The sequence below is a fragment of the Pseudochaenichthys georgianus genome, chromosome 16 (assembly GCF_902827115.2).
Source record: "Pseudochaenichthys georgianus chromosome 16, fPseGeo1.2, whole genome shotgun sequence".
In the NCBI taxonomy this organism is placed as follows: Eukaryota; Metazoa; Chordata; class Actinopteri; order Perciformes; family Channichthyidae; genus Pseudochaenichthys; species Pseudochaenichthys georgianus.
Window position 1 is genome coordinate 26081807 of NC_047518.2, and position 13767 is coordinate 26095573.

The following is a 13767-nucleotide window of genomic DNA, read 5'->3' on the forward strand; positions in this document are numbered from 1 at the left end:
GTGTGTCTTTGGAGTTTCTTTGTAGTAGTGTTATGTTTGTTTGTGGTCACTGGCTATTTTCCGGGGTCAGAAGGTGTCTCTTTAAAAGGACATTTTGCAGGTGAAGAGCAGGGAGGCCCTGCCACTTCCAGGCTCCATTCCTGTGCATGGTAGGCCCATCCAGTAATCCAAGGGTACTTAGTTTTACTGGATCAGTGCTTTGGGAATTGCGCACCGGTACTTAGGCTACCATACACTATCATTAAAAATAAGAATTTTAGAAAAAAATACTTTGGTATTAACCTGTAGCTATTCATTTTTTTATTAGTAGCAGGGATATTTTGATTTGGTAACTTAAAGATAAATACCAATCAGTTCTATACATTCACAATTAGTTCAAGTATGTATCCATTGTAATACTCTATTACTTTCTGCTTTTCTACTGAAAGTCAGACGCTTTACTTCCGGTCTGGGTGTCTCTCCCCAGCTGGTTTGACGCAGCCCGGAGAAGTCACCGCGCCGCCCCGCCGCTCCAGCTGTTCACACCGCTGTCCGCCTGCTGTCTCCCCCCGCTGCTCTGCTGCTGCTGCCCCCATTTCCAATGCAGTAGCGACCATGACAGGCATCGCCGCTGCCTCTTTCTTTTCCAACGCTTGCAGGTTCGGGGGCTGTGGACTTCACTTTGACTCTCTGGCCGAGCTCATCGTGCACATCGAGGATAACCACATCGGTAAGAGAAGTACTGAGCGCCGCAGCCAGCAATGGCCGAGCTTTGCAGCTAGCAGAGGTGGCTAAGTTAGCGAGCTAGCAAGTCACTTCCTGCGTCCTGACAACACTGTTGCTAGGTGTGGTGGCTGTTGATGTGTACGTGTAGATATAACTCTTAATGTTCACCGACTACAGGTATGTATCAATTCTGTATCACTGATGAAACAGCTGCAACACCAGCAGACACACCGACAGGAAGACACTTTCTTTACGCTCCGTCGGCTCGTCGTGCAACATTATTGCAGCGCAAGGCCGGCGCGCGGAGCTCGGAAGCGTCGCGAGTTAACTTGCAGCCTGCAGCAGCCAATGAAGATACCCTCACTACTTATCCGCTCGTTTCAATCCGCCTCACAATATAGTGCAGTTTAATACTGTCTGCAAGTAAGGATGCACTACATATCAGGTTAATGGTGGAGTTTAGTCTAGACTCTAGGGTCATGTTTATGTTGTTGACCCATATTTATACTATTAATAATAAGTGTCTCATTATATACATACATACATACATACATACATACATACATACATACATACATACATACATACATACACGCACGCACGCACATACATACATACATACATACATACATACATACATACATACATACATACATACATGGTTAAATCTATATCCTGTCCTGGCACCTTTACCCAAATATGTCAGTTGATGGGGGGCAAAACATAATACTCTTTGCCTTTTGAAAAGAAAATAGCTTTCAGTCTTGTTTAGCCTTTCGATCCACTTAATAAAGTAGACGTGTTATGAGTCATGCACATGTGTTAAAGATTTGTCATCTAAGATCATCACAAATCTACAAGTTACCAGCGCCATTACAGTACAACCTTCTGTGAAACAACTTGTAAGATTCATTTTTAGTTGATGTTTTTTTAAGCTGTTGTCCCACTGTGGGTTTAAATTATTTACGCCACACTCAATCTGACCATCTTAAAAGTTACAAAAAAGTACCTTTAAAGTTAGACTTTGATAAATTATTGCACGCACTTTTGGAGCAGTTCGTTAGAGACTGTGTTGCCTTTATGCCTGACTAAGTATATATTTGTACTTTGCTTCATCATATGTTGTAGCCAATTATATTTGATTACTTTTGTATTTATTTTACTACTACTACTTTATATTTAATTGTATTTCAATTATTTCCAGTCCCACATGACATGGCTGATCTGCAGTGCACCTGCACTGGCTCAGTCATTACACCATCACACCTAGCTTACTATCAATGCACCCTAAATAGCCTCCCAACAGTATCTCCCTTACTGCCATCATGTCCCACCAGTAGACTGTATGGTCCCACCTCGATCAACAGCGCCACCTCTTGATCATGTGGGGCAAAAACAATAACAGTAACTTCCTTTGTGTTGAGATTGGGAAGTCATTATGGTCAAGCTATACAATATACATTTCCCTCAGCTACTGTACTTATGATAAAACAAATCTGATTTCTGAAATTTTAGACATCTATTTTGTTATTCATATGACATTTGATGAGCAATTCCATTTGGTAACCATTTCATTTGAGCATCACTTACTTGTTTGTAAATGTCATGTTCATTTTATTGAAAAAGAAAATTACCTGTGAACAAATGTATGTGTTTTTCAAAGCACTTTACTGTAAAAATGTGGCTTTTATTTACTAACTTACTATTATGTAAAAATAGAAATATGGTATTGAGTTTATGATAGGCTAACTTAATTTAAGTTTCACATAGATATAACATAAAAACTGACCTTGTGTATCACAGGTCAGAAACTACAAATTAATTATGTTTAATCTTACATACATTTTGCATTGTATTAAGAACAGTACATTTTCATATCATTTTTGTTAACTAAGCCTATAGTCTACAAAGTGAATTCCCCGTGTCACAGTTTGACACTCTTAAAGTTCCTACATCTGTTTCCTAATCCAATAGTTCAGACTCTTATTATTGAAGCTGACAAGGCCCAGCTGTCTATGTTGTTCTTGTTTGTTGCTTGACTGGCTTTAATATCCTCTGCCCTCTGATTGTGAGCTGTGCATGTGTCCAAGGTGTTAGCCTTAGAAAAAAACAAACTCCAAATGACTTATTGGGGAATAACGAGGCAATTAGTTGGCTCAGAGTGGAAAAAACCTTGCTGCCCCCCTCCTTTGTCCACTGGCCTGTGCCCACTCTGAGAAGTGCGAAGTCTTGTGCGTTGTGCCAAGTGCCTGTGAAGCATAATTACAGAGAGTGCCTGATTTGGCCTGTCTTCCTCCTCATCTGGTGGCCTGCTGCTGCTTAAAGCACATTCTGCTTTATAATTAGGCGCCTGGAAAACAAGCACACATTCTTGTCCCCATTTTCTTTAGCTGGCCTGCTGTTCAGGTCTGTGAACAAGAGGTGGCGTTGCTCTGCTGTTGGTTGAGGGTTTGTCTTTTTTAGATGCACGGTCTGTACAGTAAAAGGGATATAATAGGCCAAAACATACTTTGCTTTAACTTTTAGATGGATAGAATTGGAGGGATGAAACCCTCTCCAATGGTCACATGCAGAGCACACAGCACACACTTGTTAATGTATAAGGAAGTTATCATTTTAAGAATACCTATACATGAATATATTGTATTTCAATCATTTTAGCATAGTTTGGTGCCCATATACATCACTTTCCTTGAAGGATATTATTACAGTAACTTTGAAATAGAAAGCCGATAGACATCATTTTTCATAGCTGACGATTCACAGTGTATTAGCCCCTTGTGGTTAATAAGACTAACACTAAAACACATGAAGCTATATGAAAAATATATTATGTATTTTGAATGTCATAAAACAAATATCAATACAAATATAGAAAAGTTTCTATCCCACGTCAGTTATAATGTGGATGTGGTGTTTGTCAACCAGCAGATTCAAGTTGATAACATTGTATTGGATGGTCCACTTAGACCTCTGTGAACGCATTGAGCTAACTTTAGGAGAGCTAATGAACCCTAATTCGAGAAGAACATTTTGATTTTAAGGGTGTCTATTATCATCTGGCTGGGGACAACAGCTGGAAATTAGCAATGTTGGCTAAAGCTGCCCTATTTACTGTTTTGTGTGACAGTTGATTAATGGGGCCTGTCCACGGCACTATATACAAATAAACTAAACTAAAACATTTGATTACCAAGACTAAGTCGTGTTAAGCTTGAAAGATCTCCTAAATAGTCTGGTGTTCTTTAAAAACCTGAGCCAGTGAGATGTTTACCTTGTCACTGAGCGACCAGGCCCCTGTGGACCAGAAGCAAATAGCGATCATGTTATTTAAACCTGTGAGTGTGTGTAATGCTGAGGCATGGTGCACTGATGGCCTGCAGTGTCCAGGCTTAGTAACAATGAGTCTGTTTGTGGCCAATTCTCACTGGAGGCTCATTTAGTAGATGTTGGTATGCACCCCCAAAAATCTGCACGGAAGTAATAAATTTAGGAGGCAGTAACTAGTTCCCTGATCTGTGCACCTGGTGGGCCTAATTACATTTCCCCATCCCCCGACACCAGTGCTCCTGTTCCTGTGCGGTGACTCGACATGAGTGGCTCCTGTACTCAATAAAACATTATTCATATAACATGATGTACAGTCTGTGTTGACATCACACGACATGGGTGTGTAGAGAGGGATAAGTTTGATATTTCTTTGGTTGAAAACCAGATTTTTTACCTGTGCTCTGAGAAACAGAAAACTGTTGACCTTTTTTGTGCATTACACGATCATTTGAGAATAAAATTGGCGGATCAATCAAAAAATAAAATAATAATTAAATGCAATCTTAATGCATATCACAAATGTAACATTTCTGCAATGAATGTGTGTCTATTTACAGATGTCCCCTTATATTTACCTATGTGTTTTTGTGTCTTTCTATATGTATGACCTAGTTTACGGAATACGTTTTAGTTGCTGTCCGAACCAAACACATTGATAATAGATCATTTTAACCTCCCCAGGTTTCTTCAGTAACCCGCAAAGGCAGCTTACACATGGAGCTTGACTCGGTTTCATTTCCTCCTCAGAGGTCACATCGTAATGAATTACCTGTGCCACCACTCCTGGTTATGTCCCCTGCTGCTCACAGCCGCCATAAACATGTCACCATAATGCTCACCACTCTGCTCTACCCCAGAGTGCATTTGGCCATGAGGGTGCATGGGAGAACCAGGTGTGTGTGTGTGTGTGTGTGTGTGTGTGTGTGTGTGTGTGTGTGTGTGTGTGTGTGTGTGTGTGTGTGTGTGTGTGTGTGTGTGTGTGTGTGTGTGTGTGTGTGTGTTTTGTGTGTGTGTGTGTGTGTGTGTGTGTGTGTGTGTGTGTGTGTGTGTGTGTGTGTGTGTGTGTGTGTGTGTGTGTGTGTGTGTGTGTGTGTGTGTGTGTGTGTGTGTGTGTGTGTGTGTGTGTGTGTGTGTGTGTGTGTGTGTGTGTGTGTGTGTGTGTGTGGCCGGCCTAGCATTACTATACATGGGGACCTACATCTGTTTACACAGTCACGTGAGGGGAATCATTAATTTTAGGTGTGTGTGTGTGTGGGGGGGGGGGGGGGGTGTGTGTGTGTGGGTGGGGGGTGTGTGGGGGAAAGGTCCAGGGTCGTGGAGGGCGTTATGAGAGGGCTACAGGCGTCACTTCCTCCGTTGCCTGAGGAAGGTTTGTTGTGTGATGGTCTCCGGGTTTCCTGTCATAGGGGCCCTAATGAGATCCCTGTTATTGCATCATGTTTTCTGTACAGTATTACACATGCTTACACATATACATTAACATAGTCAGTGCTTCATAGAAAGGGTTGGTTTGCACTTTTGCATTAAGGCCAAAAAAGGTTTGATGTATTCGATATGTTTTCATTTCAAGGAAAATGCATCCGGTACCAAACAACTCTGATTTAAAAACATAATGCCTTTCAAGACTGTGTTTAGTTTCCCTAAATGTTTCTTTTTCTGACCTGCAGCAAATCAGCAGCTTTCATAAATTGTATACAGATTTACATTTGTATTTTGTCGAGAGATAACTCTGCAGACATGTAGACCTTGCATGAGAATATCTTTAATTGGTAAAGTGATTATTTGATATAAATTATCCATACATTTTTAGATCTGCTCTTATCTTCCTTTTTCTTCTTTATCCCACACCTGACTTTACATTCTTAAATAAACATCACTTGGGCTTATAGGGACTCATTGTTTGCTTCTGGAATTAGCGGTGGTGAATAAATGCCTTTTTTAGTTTCCCAGAAGGCTTCTAATAGTCGCCCACCAAGGTGGACCACCTGTGTGGTTTGATTAGAGGGCTCCTCATCTCCACTTGAGGCGCCTTCATCCCTCTCCCTGACTGCTGGTGGCCCCAAAAGAATAGCAGAGTCTGCGGGGAAGCCGGCCCCAGCAGGCCTCCCTCGCCCCAGTCCCCACCTGAGGTGTGCGTGATTTACAGTGTGTGGGAACAGATTGATTCACTGCTGTTTGAGCAGGACGCTGTTCCTCTGCTTGAGTCTCATTAGGGATCTTAGGAGGGATTTTTTGTGCACTCACGCACACACATACCAACGCAGAATAGTCTCCGCATTGCCTCCGGCTTTTGGCAGGGGAATTGTCCCGTTATGAGTGTGTCTTTTCCTCTCTGTTTCCATGACTTTGGCTGGAGAGTAGAGAGAGGTGTGCTGTCCTTCTCATTGGGGATAAATCCACTGCTAATGAAACACTTGCTTACGACTGAGGCCTTGTGAGAACCCTCCTGAGCCTCAGGCGCTGAGCTTTTAGCTGTTCTTAGAGCCTACCTGCCAGTATCATAAAACTGTGCCACTATTTCATCGTTAACCGAGAGGCTTGGCGGTTACCACTGAGTGCATGATGCCCTGCGCCTTTCATCGCCCATGTCTACTTCGCAGTAAGACTGACAGTAGTTTGTTGTCTTAGATTTTTTGTTAGACCTCTAAAATGTGTGTTTTTCATTTATACTTAAATGTGGTTTTGGTTTAGTTTCTCTGGTCAACATCAACTTTCACCTTCATGATAGAATTAAGCCAGTGGTTTTTACTGTGCGAGTCAGATGCTTCCTTTATAGATGGTTATGTGTTCATGAGAGTGTCTGTACTTTCGATTTATAAATCATGTTTGGATTCTTTAAAAAAGTGTTAGCTTTATGGCTTCTAGATGAGTAGGTATTTTTCCGTTAAGGCCCACCCAAAAGAGAAGTTGTAGAGCTATTTCGGAGTGATAACCAGACCCAAAATGGACAATCGTAGTGACCAAATTGCAACATATTAGAACTAAATGTAAGAACACACAAAACATCGACATCTTGATTTCCCCTAGTTTTCAGGAAGTGTGGTATTAAATCACAACTAAACTATGAACATGCATTTACAACTAATTTTGAATATGTTTAAATTAGTTGTTAATTGATGGTGCATTTGAATTTTAATTGGTATTAACATTGGATACCATTGATACGTTTAGCACCTTAAAACGAGCTTAAGAGTTGGTAGTCGTATTGTCATACTGATATTCTGTACAAACTGTGAAGTCCACTGAGACAAATGTAACATTTGTGATATTGGGCTATATAAATACACATTGATTGATTGATTGATTGATTGATTGATTGATTGATTGATTGATTGATTGATTGAAGAGTTAATCTCATGGTGAAATCCCATCGGAAAGCACCACCAAAGTCTAATCAGTTTTCTTTGGCACAAGGACATTTGTTTTAGGGTGTTTGGGTTCAGGCGTACAAACAAACAGGAGGAAAAGCCCAATAATTGAGAATGACTCAGAGTTGTATTACAGCCTCACAGAGGTGTTGCATATTCCTTTAACAAAGACAATTACTATTCCCACAAGTTTTCTATCATTGCCAATGCCATAGTCATTTTCAAATGATATCACTAGGACTGGGATGTTTTGTTTTTTTGGTTTACTGAATATGTGTATTCTATTAAAATTGCACTGTAGTCATAGGTATAATTGTTGTGTATAAATGAGCTTGTGGATGGAAACAAGCAATAGTTGTAACCACATGGGGGTAGCAGTCCTTCTGAGCTCTGTCAGAGGCAGACAGGGAGGCTCAGCTGGTAAGTGGTAGACACTGTTGTTTTATGGGGCATCTCTCTTCTCCCACATGGACGGCAGCGGGGAGAGCGTTTGAAGTCAGGCCCGCTTCACCTCAGGGTGTGGAGATTGGCTATTGTTGTAGATTTAGCACTGCTGAGAAGGATGAATGTCTGGAGCCCAGCATGGGAAAACTCGGTACGTGTCAAGTGCGGTCATGTTTGAGCAATGTGGCGTCTGCAGAGCAGCTTTTCAAAAAGGTGCCATGGTAATTCAAAAGAAAAAGGCACTTGAGGTGGTACTTGTGCAACAGTGTAGCAGAATATGGCTTCAGACGGACTGGAATATGCATTTAACCAACTGTGAAGTAGCTTCATCATGCAAAAAGAGCACAGAGGGCAATTAGTTCATCTAATAGAGGATATTAGAAATACAGGAACTGAAGTCTAGACAGTGGTGCATGACATCATGTAAAATCTAATTGAAATGTACATTGCACAATATCCTGCATTTTGATTATATGCACGTTTTTATATTGGGCATATTACGCCCTTATTTGTCGAGTCAGCTGAGCAGCTCCTCAGGTCATGCACACATACTCATACAGCTCACCCAGATTGGCCTCAGTCTGTTACTGTTTGTCCATCAGAGAGCAGAACTTTGGAAACCAGTCTCTCAACTTCAGCAACATTCAAAAGATACAAAAACATTTTTTTTAACACAGATGTATGTACAATGCTTGAATGTAAAAACGTTTTTAATGTTCAATGTTTTAGTAGGTAGGGTGCTGTGGCAGAGATTTTGATTGAAGGACTTGTTGGTACTTCATCACATATTATAAAAAAAATGTGATCCAATATGAAGTATTGCTTGTGTCTGTTTCTTGGTTGATCAACACGAAAGGTTTGCCATGATTATGTTTCCACTTTGATAATATTGTTCAACGTTGACCGACCCAGTTTTAACATTCAAACTCAAATCTGGATTGAATTGCACCCTTCAAATCCAGTCAATATAATATATCCTATATCTGCCTTGGACCTTGGCAATGCAAGGACATTCAAGGCAAGGTAATACACTTTATCAAACCCTTGAAAGACTTTAAGGATTGGAAGCCAGTGAGGGATCCACTGCACCGGTAACTTCTAGTTGTTGGAGATGCAAACAAAGAACAAGCCAATGCTATCCACAACACTACCTTATATGACACTATGTAACCCCTCTGTCTCTCTCCTGCTCAGACACGGACCCCCGTCTTCTGGAGAAGCAGGAGCAGCAGCAGCCGACTTATGTTGCCCTCAGCTACATCAACAGGTAAAGAACTATTGTTGAGAAAGAAAACGGCTGAATTTCCAATTATTTTTGCAGTATCTTAACTAAAAGCAAATCTAATTTAGAAACCTGACATGATATGGTTTTATTGCTCTTTGGCCCCATGAAGATTTATCAACAAAAGTCCTCTACATCAGTGAGTATTACTGCCGCATCATATGAGCTCAGAGGAGGTGCTAGCAGCAATTTCAAATGTCATCTGGTAGATTGCTTGGATGAATTGCTTCAGTATTTGGTATCTGTTTTTCATTGCTCCATGTGGATCCCAGTCATCTTTGATATGGTGCATCAACAGTGGTTCTTAAAGCCTTATGCAACAAGCCAGGGTACAAGAAGTTGTCTCCCGGCCTTCACAGACACATCTTGATGTGGTTATCGTTTAATTTGTTAATTCCACTTTTGCTTTAACAACGCCTATGTTAACATTTCATTTTTATGATACACGTTAACCAAAGACTTTACTATCCATCATAAACCCTGGTGTAAGGTTTTTTGATTGGAATAGAGCCAATTAAATGTTTTCCGTTACACGTGTTCTACAGTAGCAAACCTCCGATAGCAGAACTTTGCAAACATCAGGACAGACCCACAGTCGTGTATGATACATGAAATGAGATGCAATCTTTCTTTTGATAAGAAAGATTTCCAACTCTGACTGGTCCTTTATCCCACAATGGCAGGTTCATGACAGATGCTGCGCGGCGGGAACACGAGACCCTGAAGAAGAAGGTGCAGCCCAAGTTGTCTCTGTCTCTGACAGGGAGTCTGTCTCGCAGCAGTGTTTCCACTCCGCCTCGCCACACCAGTGGAAACCTCACCCCTCCCGTCACCCCACCCATCACCCCTTCCTCTTCCTTCCGCAGCAGCACACCTACAGGTACATACCCATGGCTAACACACTCACCTCTCTAGTTAGATCTCCAGAATGTAGTGTCTGCTGGCAGTGAAATACATGTTATGCATTGTTCATTAAGCAAGCAGCAGGGTGGTGTAGCAGTAGAGGAGACTGACATTCAACCAGGAGTTCCGTTTCAAGACACCGTGAAGGCAAGCGTCCACCCTGCTGAAGTAAATCTGAACCTCTGCCGGTTTAGACACCACTCTCCCCCTTCTACATTATGAAAGAGGGCATGGAGGCAGTGCAATGTCCTTTTCAGGGTTAAACAATTCACCAAAGACTGGTTCCATTGTCTTTTTACTTAAAAAAGGATATGATAGGATGAAACAGATGTCTCACTTAGCGTGGGAGGTGAAAAGAAAAGCAGCTGTGACAGCTTAAACTACAGTCAAGATACTGGCATAGATCACATAGAGTGTTAACCTCTATCTGCTGCAAAAATGATACATTTGACAATTGTCAGTAGTAATGGCTTTAACGGCTGACTAATAATAAATTGTGACATGTCTGTAGAAAGTTCTTCACTCCTGCTTGGTTGCATCTCAATATTTGACTTGGCGTGTGACTCCAATGCAGTGCTGAACTATTCAAACTGTATAAATGATTATCCTGCAAGTGAGAATCAGCAGGAGAACTTATTACATTTTTTAAGTTAAACTCACATTCACGCTATGGGAATAGGGGCAGCTTTTATGGTCCAGCTGATACATCTAATTCTCTGCAGTGTATACAATATAACAGAAAACAGTTGCAGTTATTTCCCTTATTATGTTTACCCATGTACTTATTTTATAAAGTATACAGTCTTTAATGTGTTTATTTGTTTATAGCTCTTGTGGTCATTTAGTTTGTCTTCTGGTATAACATCTTTAATTAATTAATACAACTATTTCAAACCGCAAGACCCTAATGATGTACATACATTCTTTCCCACAATTGGCATATTTCTGTCTTTCCAAAAAAGTGGGCAATGTAGCCCATTAAGCAGGGATGACGGGAACATCGCCCCGAAGCACATGTTGAGGACAGTCCATACTTGTGAGCCTGGAGGCTAAAGGGCCAGGATTTTATTCCAACAGATTAGTCATCTTTAGAAATGTGCATACAATCAGAGCTTCCTGGAGAGCAGCGCGTATGATCGCATGTCTGCTCACAAGGCCCTGAGTCAGCTACTCTTTGACCTTCTGCCTTTCACCCTCCCACAGGTAGCGAGTGTGATGAGGAGGATGTCGATTTTGAGGAGTCAGACAGTGATGAATCGTGGACCACAGAAAGCGCCATCAGCTCCGAGTCCATCCTCAGTTCTATGTGCATGAACGGAGGAGACGAGAAGCCTTTTGCATGCCCCGTGCCAGGCTGTAAAAAGAGATACAAGGTACGATCCACTCAGCATCTCTCCTTAGAATTCACATTGTGTAGATTACACCTGTTTCCCATGGCCAGGAATATTACAAATAAACAACTAGATTGTTTTGTGTATATAAAATCAAAATGGATTCCCCGTTGTTGACAATGGAAAAAGAGTTCTTAGTTGAGCATTACAGCATGTCAACATACATCTAGTCCACTTCAGTGATGTGGACTTTTACAGGATTTTCCGTCCACATCTGGTTTGTGTGGTTGGGATAAATGATGTGCAGCTTGAGAAAATTGAATTGCTGACGTGAATGACAGAGTTATGGGCGATGACTAAGTCGGAGGCAGCAGCCAGTTTTAGGCATCTGTTTAGGGGCAGAACAAGACATTTTATTTCTCCTCTCTAAAGCCTACTCAGCAAGCAACTGATATTTAAAAAATAAATGCAAGATATAGTTGTAGGAAGCTCAGTTGTAGGTGTGACCTCTTATTAGTAGGATTATGTGGTAGAAGTACTTGTGGGGTCACTCAGCCAAATGGATGTTTGAGTGTCCTGTTCTTTGCTCCCTACAGAATGTGAATGGGATCAAGTATCATGCCAAGAACGGCCACCGAACCCAGATAAGGGTGCGCAAACCCTTCAAGTGCCGGTGTGGGAAGAGCTACAAAACGTCTCAGGGTCTCCGCCACCACACCATCAACTTCCACCCACCCATCTCTACTGACATCATCCGCAAGATGCAGCAGTAGAGAGAGCGACCAGCACTCTCCCTCAGGCCACCTCCCGGCCGTCTGAAGATCACCAGCAATGGCTGTCTCTCATTCCACCCCTCTCTCTCCCTTATATCCTTCTTTGCTATGACACTATTTTTTATTGCATGGTATAAATGTGTTATTATTTATCCTTAACTTTTATTCTGAATGTTGAATCTTTGTGTACTTCACGGTTTTGTATTTTGCACATTTAGACTATCATTTATCTATTTTACTTCGACATATGGTGCTCGTCGATGATGAGGGCTTGTTGTAGACTAGAGAAAGGCCACATTAAGTCACGAGCAGCCTTGGGCCTCCTGCTTTAAAGGCAGTGTGAAGTCAGAGGAAATATTAGGATGGTTGTTTTAAAGAAAAGAGGCTCCATTACCTTTCCTCCGTCTCATTTGAACCTACAAATGTGACAAATGAAAACAATCAGAATGTGTGCAGTATAACATTTTTCTTACTATGAGATGTAATGTTTATAATCATTGTTTGACTTAGTTACTTTTCCTTTCATATCACAAGTATTAAATACCTTTTTTCATCTGTTTTACTGCAAGCACGCGTGTGGTAGCACCAAAGGATGATCTCAGGTGACGTCTTCAAGCATTTCAGCTCCACCTTCCTGCCCAGGGGTTCTGATAGTATTTGTGCAGTTCAGTGGCATCATGGGAACTCTGTGTGTCGTTGCTGCCATATTCTCCCGGTCACTTTCCTGAAGACTAAAGCAGTTTTCCTTACAGTTTTACAGTAAAGGATTGAAGCACTTTTTGTAACGAGTTGCCAACGTCTCGTTTCTGGTATTAATATGTACAGTAGCTACCAAACGAGGCACAAGGCCTTCAGAGCGGAGGTTTGCAGGTTCTGCATTGAAAGATGTATACCAAACCTCCAGTGTTTTCAGTATTGTGAGATTTCTGTATGTACAGTCGTTGCCTTGAATTGTAAACCATTCCAATCAGTGCAGATCTTTTGTATGTTTTTGTTTTTTTCGACGGTTCAGACAAATCCAGCTGAATGCAGACATTACAGAAAGCTCAGCCCACAGTGCTGTTCAGAGGCGCCAAGTCTTATGAAGCCAAGTGATTGTTTAGTCATGAATAGAAAAAGGTTGGGTCCGATGTTAGCCATGTATTCAGCTGTAAGAGGGGCTGTTAAACAAATGCAGCTCCCACTGTGTGCCATAATAATATGTCCGTTACTCTAGATTATATAAAACACCATTGAATCCCAGAAATAATGATCCGCAGATCATTAGATGCCAAAAGTTTATGGATTTATCAACTTTGAGCCATTTGGTAACATCTTCACTGCATTGATGTTAATTGTTAATGAACCATGGTCCAATTAAGAATCGTGACAGTATTGTACTGTCAGTATGGAGGAAAGTCTTGATATAGTGTACAGTGAATGTATTATGTGTTGTGCATTAAATTATATTTTCATATGGTTCTGGAGTTAAAAAAAACAACAAAACAATAGTATATGTGTATGAAAATGCAACACCAGAGGTTGTTTGGATGATGGTGATGTACTGTATTTCTTCAAAAAGCTGCTTCATGTAAACTTTTGTTACGTTTAGAATAAAAACCCCTCTGTGTGCCTACAGACTCCTGTGTGAT

General features: G+C 41.2%; 1 protein-coding gene across 2 annotated transcripts; it reads left to right on the top strand.

Annotated features, from left to right (window-relative positions):
- The first annotated feature begins 444 nt into the window (after positions 1 to 444).
- Positions 445 to 13748, top strand: jazf1b (JAZF zinc finger 1b). Of its 2 annotated transcripts, XM_034103036.2 has the most exons (6): positions 445 to 709; positions 9042 to 9114; positions 9242 to 9268; positions 9813 to 10009; positions 11236 to 11405; positions 11960 to 13748. In XM_034103036.2, exons 1-6 carry the CDS (start codon positions 595 to 597, stop codon positions 12134 to 12136), a joined length of 759 nt encoding a protein of 252 aa, XP_033958927.1. In that variant the 5' UTR covers positions 445 to 594; the 3' UTR covers positions 12137 to 13748. The 2 variants fall into 2 exon arrangements, with proteins under 2 accessions (XP_033958927.1, XP_033958926.1); XM_034103035.2 differs by lacking the exon at positions 9242 to 9268 and having other exon boundaries at positions 447 to 709.
- Positions 13749 to 13767: the final 19 nt, after the last annotated feature.

Coding starts and splice junctions, on each gene's coding strand:
- jazf1b (XM_034103036.2), top strand. CDS start 595: ATGACAGGCATCGCCGCTGCCTCTTTCTTTTCCAACGCTTGCAGGTTC. Junction 710..9,041: donor CATCGAGGATAACCACATCG/GTAAGAGAAGTA, acceptor TCTCCTGCTCAG/ACACGGACCCCCGTCTTCTG. Junction 9,269..9,812: donor AACAAAAGTCCTCTACATCA/GTGAGTATTACT, acceptor CCACAATGGCAG/GTTCATGACAGATGCTGCGC.